This window comes from Sceloporus occidentalis, unplaced genomic scaffold, assembly GCF_023333645.1.
Source record: "Sceloporus occidentalis isolate IW3139 unplaced genomic scaffold, rSceOcc1.0.p SCAF_99, whole genome shotgun sequence".
Taxonomy (NCBI): Eukaryota; Metazoa; Chordata; class Lepidosauria; order Squamata; family Phrynosomatidae; genus Sceloporus; species Sceloporus occidentalis.
In genome coordinates this window covers 1,129,282-1,144,000 of record NW_028317079.1, presented here as the reverse complement: position 1 = coordinate 1,144,000, position 14,719 = coordinate 1,129,282, and the positions used below count along the sequence as shown (strand labels likewise).

The 14,719-nt window shown below is 36.0% G+C and overlaps 1 protein-coding gene across 1 annotated transcript in view; it reads left to right on the top strand.

Moving 5' to 3' along the window:
- LOC149284097 (glutamate receptor ionotropic, delta-2-like) overlaps positions 1-14,719 on the top strand; it is a 425,155-nt gene that overhangs the window by 240,226 nt on the left and 170,210 nt on the right. Inside the window, exons 7-8 of the mRNA XM_089497148.1 lie at positions 1,189-1,350; positions 7,657-7,776. Of these exons, the coding sequence (XP_089353274.1) occupies positions 1,189-1,350; positions 7,657-7,776 (282 nt within the window). The remainder of the gene's footprint in view (positions 1-1,188; positions 1,351-7,656; positions 7,777-14,719) is intronic.

The window sequence follows — 14,719 nt, the reverse complement described above, 5'->3', positions numbered from 1 at the left end:
AGCAGACCCTAATATAAAATGCCAATGTATAAAACACGTACTATTATGTCATCAGCCAAACAGTCTCACAGTTGGTTCTCAAAGACGCCATGTAAAAACATGCCTTACTGCTAATATTCCAGAGAACTATGATATTCCTTGTCTGAGCAAACTCATATGTGATGTGGCCTACAGGGGGGCCCAGGCCCTTCATGGAACTTCCCTGTTCCTACCCTTCTGTGCCTACCTTTCTTGCTTGACGCACATGCAGTGTTTAGACGCATGCTGGCAGCAGGAACCATGAGGTAAACCTCCAGACGTCACACACATTGTTTTATGTGGCCTGCATCTTAGCCCCTGCTCTGCAGACTGTGTCAACTGCTTATCTCCTACGTGTTGGTGTTCTCCTAATTTACTTTTTTCTATATGCAATGGGGGCTGAGCCAATTGATAGAATTCTGCTGATCGTTAAGTGATTGGCAGCATGTAAATGGTTAAAATTACAGTAGAATATAATATTCTATTAGTGTACTTAAACGTAATTTAGGAACATAGAGGGATAATCAAGGTCTACCCACTAAAATCTGAAGATTATTATTGTTCTTAATACCAGCGTATGTGTCCTTTATTGAAATGGCATACCTCTTCTCTCTAAACTTTTCTCTCCCTCTTCTCTCTGCTCTTCTCATTCTCTCACCACTATACTTTCTCCCTGCCAAATTTTGTTTCTCTCTCTCTCCCTCTCTCTCTCTCTCGATCGAAGGTGGGCCTTCCTTAGAACCTTAGGCTGAAACATGTAAAATTCCCATATATGTGTATATATGTATGAAACCTTTTATCAAATCCAAGTGCGATAATTTGTTGCAAATAAATCATTTACAACAAATCCAAATTTTATAACCTTTTCGATTTCCTACCAGTTATTGTCTCTATAAAAAAAAATACCTAAACTGAATTTTTTAAAAGTTTTATTTATATTGATTGATATATCTCGGCAATCAGTAGGAACTGCAGCAATACTCTCCATCATAATTGACGAACCTGATTGTACTAATTACAAAGAACAAAAAAAAGGTGCTCAGCCAAGAGAAAACCCTGATTATAAGCAATGGATCCATAAGCAGATAATGCAACTGTTAGGATTTCTGCTTAAACATCTCATTATCCTTTAAACCTTGTGGCTAATGTTCAATATCTAATCCTTTGCAGATCACAAACCTCTACATATATGATACAGTGCTCTTGCTTGCTAATGCGTTTCATAAAAAACTTGAAGATCGAAAATGGCATAGCATGGCTAGCCTCACCTGCATCAGAAAGAGCTCAAAACCATGGCAAGGAGGTCGATCTATGCTGGAAACTGTCAGAAAGGTACCATTTATTCTCTATTTCATCTTCATTATTTTTCAATGAAAGCAAAAAAATGATGCCCGCTGAAGAGCCTAATTTTAAATGTGCATTAGTCTTACTAATAACAGCACCTGTCAAAAAGTCCATAAGATTAGTTAAGGTGACAAATTTCCAAAGTTACATTTGTTCGGTAAAGTTTTACTATATTTAGTGAGAAATTCATTTTTCAGGAAGGAAAAATCTAACAGGAGATTATACAGCACATTACACATACAGTGTATATAGAGAATATGCGTGAATAGTCAGGTGGATGCAATAAGATGTTATTCATGCTTCACTTGTAAACTATGGAGAAAAAAAATCTACTTTTTCTATTATATTCTACTTGAGCTTACAAAAGTTGATATTATCATTTTTGGTAGAATTAAAAAAGCATAATATGTAAATTTTGTTTCCACTCAATATGACCACGTCTGGTTCTTTTTGAAAACGTGCAATTAAAATCTTTGTTTTGGGGGGATTCAATAAGTCTTTGTCTATCTACCTGCTCATCATCATGGAATTTTTGCCTCCAGCAAATCATCTAGTTCACTAGGCCTCTGCAATTAGCTAATTATGTGTTCTTGATATTTTTCTCTTACTGGTTATTTCTTGATTATCTCCCCTGTGATTTATGTGGACATATAGTAAAAAAGCTAAATTGCATTGTTTGTCTGACACATACAGTGGCAATTAAGTAATTATCGTTTTATGACAGGAAACTAGATTTGCTATAGACAGGGATAATTTACTGTACTTATTTGATTAATATAACATGATCCTCTGTTCCCAGCACCTTTTCTTCTCACAAAAGTAAGTACACCCCTCCCATTTTTGTAAATATTTTGTTATATCTTTTCATGTGACAACACTGAAGAAATGACACTCTGCTACAATGTAAAGTAGTGAGTGTACAGCCTGTATAACAGTGTAAATTGGCTGTCCCCTCAAAATAACTCAACACACAGCCATTAATGTATAAACCTTGGCAACAAAAGTGAGTACACCCTTAGGGGGGAGTACACCCCTAAGTGTCAATATTTTGTATGGCCACCATTATTTTTCAGCACTGCCTTAAACCTCTTGGGCATGGAGTTCACCAGAGCTTCACAGTTTGCCACAGGAGTCCTCTTCCACTCCTCCATGACGACATCACAGAGCTGGTGAATGTTAGAGACCGTGTGCTCCCCCATCTTCTGTTTAAGGATGGCCCACAGATGCTCAATAGGGTTTAGGTCTGGAGACATGCTTGGCCAGTCCATCACCTTTACCCTCAGTTTCTTTAGCAAGGCAGTGGTCGTCTTGTAGGTGTGTTTGGGGTCATTATCATGTTGGAATATTGCCTGTGGCCCAGTCTCAGAATGGAGGGGATCATGCTCTGCTTCAGTATGTCACAGTACATGTTGGCATTCATGGTTCCCTCAATTAAACTGTAGCTCCCCAGTGCCGGCAGCACTCATGCAGGCCCAGACCATGACACTCCTACCACCATGCTTGACTGTAGGCAAGACACACTTGTCTTTGTACTCCTCACCTGGTTGCCGCCACACATGCTTAACATCATTTGAACCAAATAAGTTTATCTTGGTCTGACCCCCCACCCCTTCAACCTCTGCAGCAATGCTGGCAGCACTCATACGTATGATTCCCAAAGACAACCTCTGGATGTGATGCTGAGCACGTGCACTCAACTTCTTTGGTCGACCATGGTGAGGCCTGTTTTGAGGGGAACCTGTCCTGCAGCTCAGTTTCAGGGTCTTGGCAATCTTCTTATAGCCTAGGCCATCTTTATGTAGAGCAACAATTCTTTTTTTTCAGATCCTCAGAGAGTTCTTTGCCATGAGGTGCAATGTTGATGTTCCAGTGACCAGTATGAGAGAGTGTGAGAGCGATAACACCAATGCCTACCCAGAATCCGTTGTGGTTGTGGCAGCACCATGAGATTTCTGAGGGAAAAAACAAGCCTTCTGGCTTGTCTGGTGTCTGTAGTGTCTGGTGTCTGTTTAATAATGCTTCTACTCAAAAGTGAAGGGGTAGGTGCCACCACAGATGAAAAACATGGTTGCTTTGCTAACCTTAGTTTGTCAACCACATATCTCATACATGGCTGGCATTCTGAGAAAAAGAGATGCTCCCTCTGGGGTATATTCACTAAACAGTGAGTTGTATGCTGAGAAGTGCATATATTGGCAAAACCAATCCTCTCGGCTTATTACAAGCTTTGCCAAGTATCTTGTTTTGAAATAGACCAGCAGGGACAACATACAGTATGTTGAGTGGGTGTTCTTTTTCTCTGGTGTGGCTTATTTATATGATTTGAAATCTGCTGCAACATGGTATATATTGGCATAACTAGTAGCTATTGACAGTATTGGCCTAGAGTCACCAAGTGAAGCCCACTTCCTGGGGTCTCTGAGTCAGTTTCTTCTAACTCGTTCCACTTCCCTCCCACTAAAGGTTGTCTAAGGTTACACTGCCCTATACATGGCTAGCCCCGTGTCTTCAAAAAACCAGAAGAAGAAGAACCTACCCTGGGTAGTTCCCAGGTATGTAGATTGCACAGTGCCACATTTTTTTTGTGGTTATTTAGTTTTTTTTTTTTCTCTGTCTGAAACAATCTGACTAAAAGGTATCAGTTTCAGATAAGCTAAAATGGTGCAACCCCCACTGAATTACTTAGGTGAGATTGTTTCATTTGAAGCCTGTAGTCATGGGTAAATTTACCTTTGGGGTTGCTCTAGGCATGACCTAGGGCACCGTCCTCAGTCGCCTACGCCTCTGTAGTCATATCTCTCGTACACTAAAAGGGTGCACCATTGTGCAGCGCCTTTTAATGAAGTCTATAATAGCTTTGCTGAGGCGGCATAGCCTCCATATCAGAAATAGATCAGTTGGGGAGATCTCCCTTGGAACCGGCCCAGGAGGCCGATCTGCCCCCTGGACTGCTGCCCCTGGACCTACCGCACTAGGCCAGAATATGTCACTGCCTGTAGTCTTAAATTAGCAACAGCTAACCAGGTAATTGAGTCATAAACAATGCATTTTTACCTATTTTAAGTCCAATTAGTGAGCAATTAGACAGCTCACTGAATCAAACCCAAGGTGCTTAATCTGTGCTAAACTAAAGTCTTGGTACTTGTGTGCACTTCTGCTGGAATGCTGTTCCGCTTCTCTACCACTCTCTCTCCCTGATGTTGCTCTTGTATAGATGAACCAGAGCCTTTCTTTTGCTGGGATTCACGGTTTAGAGAATATAGATTAGCCTTGCCCAACAGATTTGTATGAGGCGAAATTACACGGTTCCTCTGATGTTTGATATAAGCAACAAGACAACTGGAGATGTTTCTCTAAACTGTGAAAGCAAAATTGTATTATAAATCTACTGCCCTAAAGCCATTGTCTTAGAAGATCAAAAATGCCAAGCACATGAATAATGACAAGTTAGTCAGTGTGTCTTTTATAACAAATTATGAGGAAAAGGTGAAATTACGTAGAAGCGTTTAATTAGCTAGGATTTTTACTCAAACTATTATGGTTCTTTGCATTTAACTGTTGAGCGTATATTTTTTGGAAGCTCAGTTAAGTTTGTGTTCAAGACCTAAATGCCCAATTTGTATGTTCATTATCTACAAGTCAACTTAACCTTTAAGGGAGTATTCAATAGGCTTTTTATAGTAATGTCTGGCAGTTATATAAACGTACATTACAACTTAAATTTTATGAATCAACCCATAGAAATGTAACATAATAAACAGTAAATAAGCTCAATTGAGTTTGGACATTTTCCCCTATTAATTTATTTGCCTTATCTAACTACACAATATTCTAATATCTCTTTGCACAAATTACAGCTACTGTGCAATATTTTGGGGATGATGCTCTTTAAATTACATATAACATTTGCATATGTATTTACTAGGAAGGGATTTTACAGTGTTTGGAATAGGTATGTAAATCATCATTTATATTTTGTTTCAAGCTGAAGAATATAGTTATACTGAGTTCCAGCATTGGCTTTCAGTAATTTGCACATATCAGTAACATTAATTACCCAACTACTGGTAATGTTCTTTAAAATAAAGAAGCAGAATGTAAATATTTTTAACTAGATTAAAATAGGAAAAACAACAGAATCAATTGCAAGGCATAGTAATTATAGTGATGTTTAAATAAACATTAAAACTAAACATATTTACAATATTGGTTAAAGTTATTCAGATATTATATGGCTTAAGACTCCTTCTATTCTCGCCTTTACACTGCATCCCGTGCCAAAAATATCTCTAATACAATGCTTAAACAGATAAGAAGAACCACTGAAATGTTGATATATAAGTCAAAATGTGATCTCTCTTTCTCATGTGAGTAGAGACCTGTAGAGACTAGCACGGATCCCGTCACTTGTTCTCTTGTGGCATTGAATGTTTTGAAAGATATGATAACAAATCCCAGCTAAATGCAGAAGTGGTCTCGTGGAAGGGACACAGACCTACAAACTAAGAAACATAGAATTTGATGGCAGATAAAAACCTTTCAGTCCATTTAGTCTGCTAATGTAAAAACTCAAACCTTAATCAGTCATTGGTATTGTCTTAAACTCAGGATAGCCATATGCCTAACTCAAGTATGATTAAGTTTGTGCACTGTATTAGCCTCTATGACTTCTGCTGGGAGGCTGTTCCACTTATCTACCACTTTATCAGATTTCTTCATAGTAAATGCAAGCAAGACTAGGCACAGACTTTAAAGAGGTTAAGGGGTCCACTGAGGGGTGCAGCTCAAGGTGAGTATATATATATATATATATATGGGATATATACATAGGGATATCCTTATAGAGCAACTAGAGCCACCCCAACACACTTAATCTCTTCTGATTCTACTTTGAGTATTCCTGTATGCATTAAGAATGTGGTCACTTGCCTCTTATTGTTTATAATGCTCTAAACAGGGTTCTTTCATCAGAAATAAATAGAATCACATGTTTAGACCTCCAGAGTTGCATTGCTTTTTTCTAATTAGCACTGTTAAGTAATTAAAAAAATGAAAAACTGTCACTGTAATGTTTGCATTTTTTAAATGCAATATTTTAAGACAAAGCTTCCTTTGACAGTCCAGTGATGTGAAGAATATGTACATGAATTCAACTGAAATGTTGATTGATGGTCATACTTTAGCATTTTTATCATGTTTTATTTATGAAATAACTTTGTAGTACAAGACAATCAAACACAGCATTCTGTACTGTACAGCAGAAACAGAAATAAAAATAAAAAACTTTAAAAGAAGAACTAAATTAAAAGAAGACCAAAGAGGATCAGAAAAGAAAGGATCCTGTTAGAAAGCCAAGGTGTCCATATCTTCAGAAAGCTTCAGAATTATGACGAACAAGCAGCATATTTTATCCATATTCTTATTAAACATTATTTTTTAGATCTACAGTTTCCATCTGTGGCTTCACTAGGGTGTGTCTAGAGCATGATGTGTCTCAACATGAGATTGTTCTCATGCTTAGGAAAAGGGCATTGAAAGTAAAAATATCCAGCGGTTCAGTGGTACTGGCTTCCCAACTATCATGGTTGCCATACCCAGGAATTGGTTCCAACACCATGGTATATCAAATGTCCTTCGAAACTTCACTTTCAAGGACCCACCACAGATTTTCTCAAATCTGACAATGTAGGAGAGGGTAGAAGCAAAGAATGTAGACAATAATGGGTGGTTTTTTTAAAAAAAAGTCATCAACTTTGCTGAAGAAGCTTCATTATAACATAGTTTCTTAAAGATGGTCATTGAGGAGACAGGTCCTCTTTTGACCTCAGATTTCTGAGCAAATCTACATAGTTTTAGGTCTCAAAAGGAGTCTTTAATGGTAAGTGAGCTCCTAGAACTACAGGATATGTTTCACTTAGGTCATGTAATCTTTAGACCCCAAAAGTCTTCCAGTTTTTCCATCCACAACTGGGGGGAATTCCCTATCATGAAGAATGGGGGACATGTTTTTGAGTCATCTTATCCCAGCTTCTTAATAAATTCACCATTTGCATGCAGTGAGTGAAAAATAAAAAGTCATGCCTGAAGTAAGAAAGGTCAACCGCAGCCCACTGAGCTGCATAATAATATAATAAGATGGAGGCCCAAACTTGCCTGAGGCTGGGAAGATGCATAAGTTATCGGGAAACCCTGTGCCTCTACAGATGCCAAATACAATAACCAATTGACTTTTCTCTGTCCACTTGTCTGTGCCTGACACATTGTTTTGAATTTGCTATGCATTTTTTTGTCTAGGGAGGAGTGAGTGGCTTGACCGGTGTACTAGAATTTGATGAGAGTGGTGGAAATCCAAACATCCAGTTTGAAATTCTGGGTACAAACTATGGTGAAGAGCTAGGAAGAGGTGTACGCAAGGTAAGTGAGAAATACGTGTATTGTTATGTTATGACTCTATGTGAATCTCAATGCAATTGTTATACAAAAAAGAAATATTATCAGTGTTTCACCAAATAAAAAAGAATAACATTTTTCCATGATACTATATTATAATGTTTACAAGATAAACTCCTGTAACTACTGCAAGCACTTAATGACATTAACCTCCCCTTCTACATTATCTGTTCACTTATTGTGCTCCCTTAATTTCAGTCTATGCATGGCTTTTTTGTATTCTGTATTTTTTGTGAATGTGTACTGAGGACCATACACAAATATGTTACGAAAGAAATTGCAGCCCTTATCTGGCGTCTTCACTTTCTGAAGGCTGTAAATGGGCTGGTTGGAGAGATGTCTCTTGTAACTCACTCACTGAGCAGCAGCACACCGGGGACCTGATCGCCCTGGTCCTGCCGCCCTAGGTCAGAGAAGCCAGTGATGGCATATTCCAAATTACTGTATACAATGTTGCTAAAAATGTGTGTCAAATTATACAAACTATGCACCCTTTATTGATAGCAATAGGAGTTACAGCTTTTAAAGAAAAGGCTTTAAAATACCTGCAAATAATATTCAGAATATAGAAAATCACTTAGGGACTCACAGACAAAAGAGAATTATCCATTTTATGTGACATTTTAAAATTTCAACATTTTGAAAGCTGGGTGTGTTAATGTAATGGCTATTACTGATACATATCTTCGAATAAAAAGAGAGGAATCCATTAACACTTTTGCAAGTCAAAGAGTTCATTCACTTAATATCTTTAAAATCTTCATAGATTTTTTTTGATCATAAGTAATATAAATAAGAACAGTATTAGGCTTATTACTATGGGGAACAAGTGATTGTAGATTGTAGATGCATTTACCTTAGTGAGGCTCTCCTAGGAACAGTTTCATTAAAGGTTATGTTAAAGGAGTTGCTGTGTTCCTAACCATTGAGTAGAGTTAAATTGATTGCGAGGGTTGGCATGGTTATTGGTCTATTCACTATTTCATGCAATATAAAGACATGGACAGTGCTTACACCAGCTGTTTCTCTTAAGAAAAGCAATACTGGACTCTTCATGCGTGTGGTTAAGTCATTTCCTAGGTTGAGTGATGTGAAGAAGTAAAGTAAGCTAGCAAGAAATATTTTAAGGGACTCAACATAAATTCTAAATGAAGGAAAAACTCTGGGTAGTATTTGATGTAGGTTTATATTTATACCTAAAGCATTTCATATCCAAAAAAAGGATAGCATTACTATCACTTGAGATGCTGAAATAGATTTTAAACAATATTTTAAATACCCCACTTACTGCCTTCTTATACTTTCTACATGTAATTTAAGTTGTTCAGATTTGCTTTGAACACATTAAATGTAAAAACATAGATTTTCTATTATAAAAATATTTTATCTGTATAAACTAGATGTAGAAGGAGATGAGATTTGTTTTTTTGGAGCAATAACATTCTGTAACATTTGCAGATCATTTTATGTTTCAAGTTTTGATTGTTTCAATGGGGATGGATCCCTCTGTTTTTTTAAAGGGACAATTTACCCGATGCTTTTTGTATTGTTTCAGAGAATATTTATTTCCTTTTAGTATTCAAAATGTCAACCATACAGTATCTCCCTTAAATGTGAATACTAATACATTTTTATTTCTTAGTATCCAGTTTGATGTTATAAACCGCGCACATTATGCAAAGCTATTTTAATATCATATTCATAGAAATAGTAGAAATGCATTGTATAGCGTCTCCTGACTTTGGCACATAATAAACTGTAGATACAAGCCTAGACACAAGTGAAGTAAAGCGAGTTTTTATTTGTGAAATGTTAATGTGGGTTTGGTAAAGGCCTGGCACAAGGTTGGGTGATGTCATTTTTATGATCCTATGATTCTAAAGGTTGTCTAAAACTATACCAGAATGATAGGTATACTCAGGTTTAACTCTGAATATGCTTCTTCACACATACAAACAGTACATGGATTCACACACACACACACTAGTACCTTCATAAGTAACACCAAGTGTATACATATCATAACGTGGTTGTAGGGCAGATCCCAAGATTACTTGAATAGTCCAGGTGATCTACAAAAAGGGGTCTATTCCCTGTTATTAAAGTCATTTTATTATATATGTTTAAAGTCACTATGAGAAAACATGTAGCCTGCTCCTAAATGACATTTTCCCATAGTTTTTCCTCTGCAGCTCATGAAAAGTGTAATTATTAGTATCCAAGTTTATCCATACAGTAAATCATATTTAACAACATTTTTAGAAAATCACAAATCTGATGCCCCATTGAATTTTAAAAGTAAAAGATGAAGAATAAACAAAGGGGTTTCTGAAATCCTATATAATGTAATTCAGCAAAACAACACTGAAGCCCATTTTAAGTGGATAAAAGGGTACATTTGCCAGCTACTTTTTAAAATTACTTAAGAAAAATAGGCAAAGACAAGCAAGCAACAAAACTAAATAACAAAGTTGAAAATTTGTAAGGAAAACTTTTTAACAAAGAGAAAAGCTGAACTGAAAATTGAAATATCAAAACCTTAAGCTTTTTTCTTTTTTCTTATTTGAAATGAAAAATAATGAAAAACAATGAATGCCTGAGTTTTGGCATGTGACGTTAAAGAAAGCGGACAATTTTTTTTAGCAATTTTACATTTATTAGAGAGAAAAATAACAAGGGTGATTTGTGTAGCCCCATACTTATGGATCTTAAACCAAATGGTTTGACTTCACTTTGTATTGATTGCATAAACCTAATGGGATTTCTCCAAAGCTTTGCAGAGATAAGTTTTAATAAATTCTAGGAATAACTCCCCCCTTGAGCTCAGAAACCGCTATTGAAACATTACCTGTCCACTAATGTTTATGCTATTTTCTTATTTGTGACTATGGAATTTAGGTTTTATAGCGTGCCTGGCTCTTCTTCATCTGCTGAAGCTGGCATTAGCAAGTACAGCTAGGATTCTCAAAATATTGTACAGACACTTCAGAGTGTCCAGTTTTGATAAGAGCTTCGAAGTGAACTCTAGCCAGTATAGATATTCTGGCAACTTTCTGAGATGTTTTTAAAGGAAACAGAAAGGAAGGGTTTTCAAAGGATTTGAATAAGTCCCTATTTTACGGTAAAATGTCTACTTTATACAACTTTAAGAATTAAAAAACCTCTGAGTATATAAAAAAAAATTTTGGTTAACACACATTTATTTTGAGTGCCTCTTGAAAATATTTTAAATGTTGAGGTTTATTAGCAGCATTTGCATTATATATGTATACACATATGACCAAATGTATGTGAACAACGCTCCCAATTATTAAGTGTTCCAACCACACCTATTGCTAACAGATGTATAAAATCAAGCACATGCCATCTCCATAAATAAACAGTGAAAGTAGGATGGGCTCAGTGGCTTTAAGTACCGTGCATCGGGAACTTCATGAAATGTGTTTCCATGTGCATTGGCTGGATTGGTGGAAAGCACAACATCACTGACCTCTGCAGCAGAGAAAATGTCTTCTTTGAAATGATAAATCAAACTCCGCTATACATCTAATGTACTAATATACTATACATCCAGAACACCACTTACTTGAATTGATAGTGCCTACAAAACTTGTGCAAATGGAAAAAATATGCCAATTTTTTGTTTCTTTTTTTGTCGTCACTCTCACTCACTCTCTCACGCTATCTCATGCTCTCACACGCTATATTATGCTCTCTCACACTCTCATTCACCCTCTCACGCTCTCATTCTATTTCTCTCTCATGCTCTCTCCATGTCTCCCTACCTTCTCTGCCGACCACTTCGATCTCCCTGTCTCCTTTTCTGCAGTGAAATGTAAATGGATATAGTAATTTTATTATTACTGTAGATAAGAAGTTCTCATTTTGTTAAATTTGAGATATTTAGATTTAAAGGATACTCTATTTGGAAGTCATTTGGGCTCTGTTTCCAGGCTTCAACATGTAATTAAACATGGAATTTAAACTGCAGTAATTGAATCACAGGTCAGAGAAGAGTCCTCAATGTTGTGGAATAAATACATAATGATGTTCATGGCTGCTAACAGCTATTTCACTTTGTGGGCAGGTTATGGCCATGCTGCACATAGTTCATGTCATTGCTTTTGTACAAGAACATTATGCTTACCAAACAGCCATTTTAATAACCATCATTAGTTATAAAGATCTGAGAGTACCATAGTTTGTTTCTATGTTTGAAATTACACTGTCTCTCGGGTGAAATATATGCATAATTACATTGTAAAATTGGAGTTTATCATACAGTAAAAAGTATACTATGATTATGTTTTGTTGTTATCCTTGATAGTGGAGGGGCAGGAGGACTATTGTCTGGGTTGCTATCATTGAAAGATTTTACACTACTATCTAGAGCTTTTGTGTTTGACCTGCAGTTCAACAGAGCCACCAATAGGTCTAGATTAACAAGGAGTAGATCTTTTCTGTGTTTGTTTTATGGTTTTCTATGTACCCCTTTTTATAAATAAGTATTGTATAGAACCGGATAGTTAATTTGTCTGCTTTATTATTGGGGCATTTGGCTGAACTTGCCTACAGGCTATGTTTGATTGTTGACATAGCTCCATTAAGTAATCATGAGTACAAACAGTAATACTCTTCAAGAAGAATAAATATTATGTTTGCAATCAAGTAATTATCCATTTATGCATTGCTAAAACATTTTTCTTACTAAACTAACATTTTGAGTCCTGTGGTGGTACGTAGGGTGAAACGAAGGCACAAAAGCAAAAGTATGCGCTTTTTTGTATTTTTTTCCAGTTATCTTTAAAAAGACTAGCTGAGAAATGCTAAAGACACAATTTAGGATTTTTTTTCGGAAATAACATTATCAGACTATAATTTTACCATATGTTCCCTAAAAAGAGCATCTTGGCATGAAAATGTTCTGTCTATTGCAATAGCATGTGATAACTGTCACAGCTTAAAAAGGTCAAGGCAATTGGAGTATATTTGGGACTTAATAATTTGCATTAACAATACAGTTGTATATTAAATCAAAATGAAAAACAAACGAAACATAGAAATATAGAATTAGACAGCAGGTAAGAACCATTTAGCCCATCTAGCTTGCTTTTATTTATAGTCCTTGGTCTTCTCTTAGATTGGGGATAGCTTTATGCCTATCCTATGCATATTTAAATTCCTTCATTGTATTAGTCTCTACAACTTTTGATGGGAGGCTGTTTCAATCGTCAATTACACTATCAGTGAAGTCAAATAGATAACATGTGACGTACATAACTGACCGTACAATTTCTATTAGTTAATTTAGTGAAAATTGAGACAATGTCGTGCCTCATTGCCACCTTGAACTGGCATCTGCTGGTTATATCTATCTCCTAGAGATGACATTGTAGATGTTTGCAGTGTTTGTTTCAGTTGTAGAATAAGTTAGTGGGTATTCCTGGCAAAGTGATGGATAGCTCATCACAAGAGAATGCAATCTCTGTGATGCAGAGGGCCAAATAGGCTTCCAAAAGATTGTACTAAGCAGAGATTGATGTGTTGCATACAGATGACTTCAGCTTTCCATTGCATGAAATGTGCACGGGCTAATTGAAACACCTACTAAAAAGTGTAGCTATCATCAAGGCTTATCACATGTACTTAATCTGTGCCCTGAAGGTTTTTTGAACATGGTGATTCATTATATGTTAACCTCCCCCATTAACATTGATGTGAATTGAAGTACTACAAATTTCGAATGGAAAAAAAATAAACAAATGAGACACGTTAATTAATACATACGTTAGACCCAATGGAAGTATCCCAACATGTTTTTAACAGTATTGTTTTTTATGTTTTATGATAATAAATTGCAGTAAATAAATTGCAGTTAATTGTATATAAAAAAACAAGCCTATTTTTCATAGTTGAGCAAATAGATATTCACTGAAATAAAAGTTTAAAAACATCATCTGTAAAGATCAGTTTATTGTCATTTTATTGTCAAAACGATTGACAAACAATTATGCTCCCTTGCAATGGAATCTGGTATCAATAATATGCTCCTAATTTTATTTTTTATGTTTTTTGGGGGGGTCGGGGGAATTCAACGCAATAGATTCATTTTCAAATGTCTGGCGTATCAAAATATGTTGTTAATGCTAAAAGCACACCTTACCCACTCAAACTTCATCTTTAGAAGAGGTACTATTTGGTAAAATATCTAATGAAATATTCACACTATTTCCTTATATTTGGGCATACAGTGGATGCATTTAAAATACAGAGAGACCCAAGTCAGGGGCTATACAGAACGCATAAAGAAAAATCTATTTTAGGGACACTGTTACATGATATACTGCATTCTCATTAACGTTTAGTGCTATAAGCGTGATAATGATTTTCTATTTTCCTTTATGGTGATTTACTGTCATGTTTTTATTCTTTCTACTCTTGTGCTTTTTTATTCTCTTTCATTTTGCCATTTGTCCTATGTTGTCAGCAGACAAGGCCACCCTTATGAGGTGTAAGCTAAGTTAAATTACATGTCATCAGTGTGCTATATAAACCATCTTATCAGCACGAGGTTCAGTACCTCCAGGCGGCACTTTATCAGAAAACACAGGAGGCCTGGGATGAAGCATGTTAGATCAATAACATAATGATTTCTCTGAATGAGTTAAGGTGGATGAGTCTTATTAGTCAAAGGCACACATTTTTAAACCTGCACCTATTCATGAGATAACATTCCTAGTGAAACCTAAGAAATACAATATATATAAAAAGCAATCAGAGTCGTATTTGAGAACAAATTACAGTTAATGAAAAACAAATTAAGGATAATTCAAAGTGCCATTACATTTTTTAGACAGCAAAAGAGAAAAAAACTTCATTATCTTAATATATGTTTAAATTTAGGCAT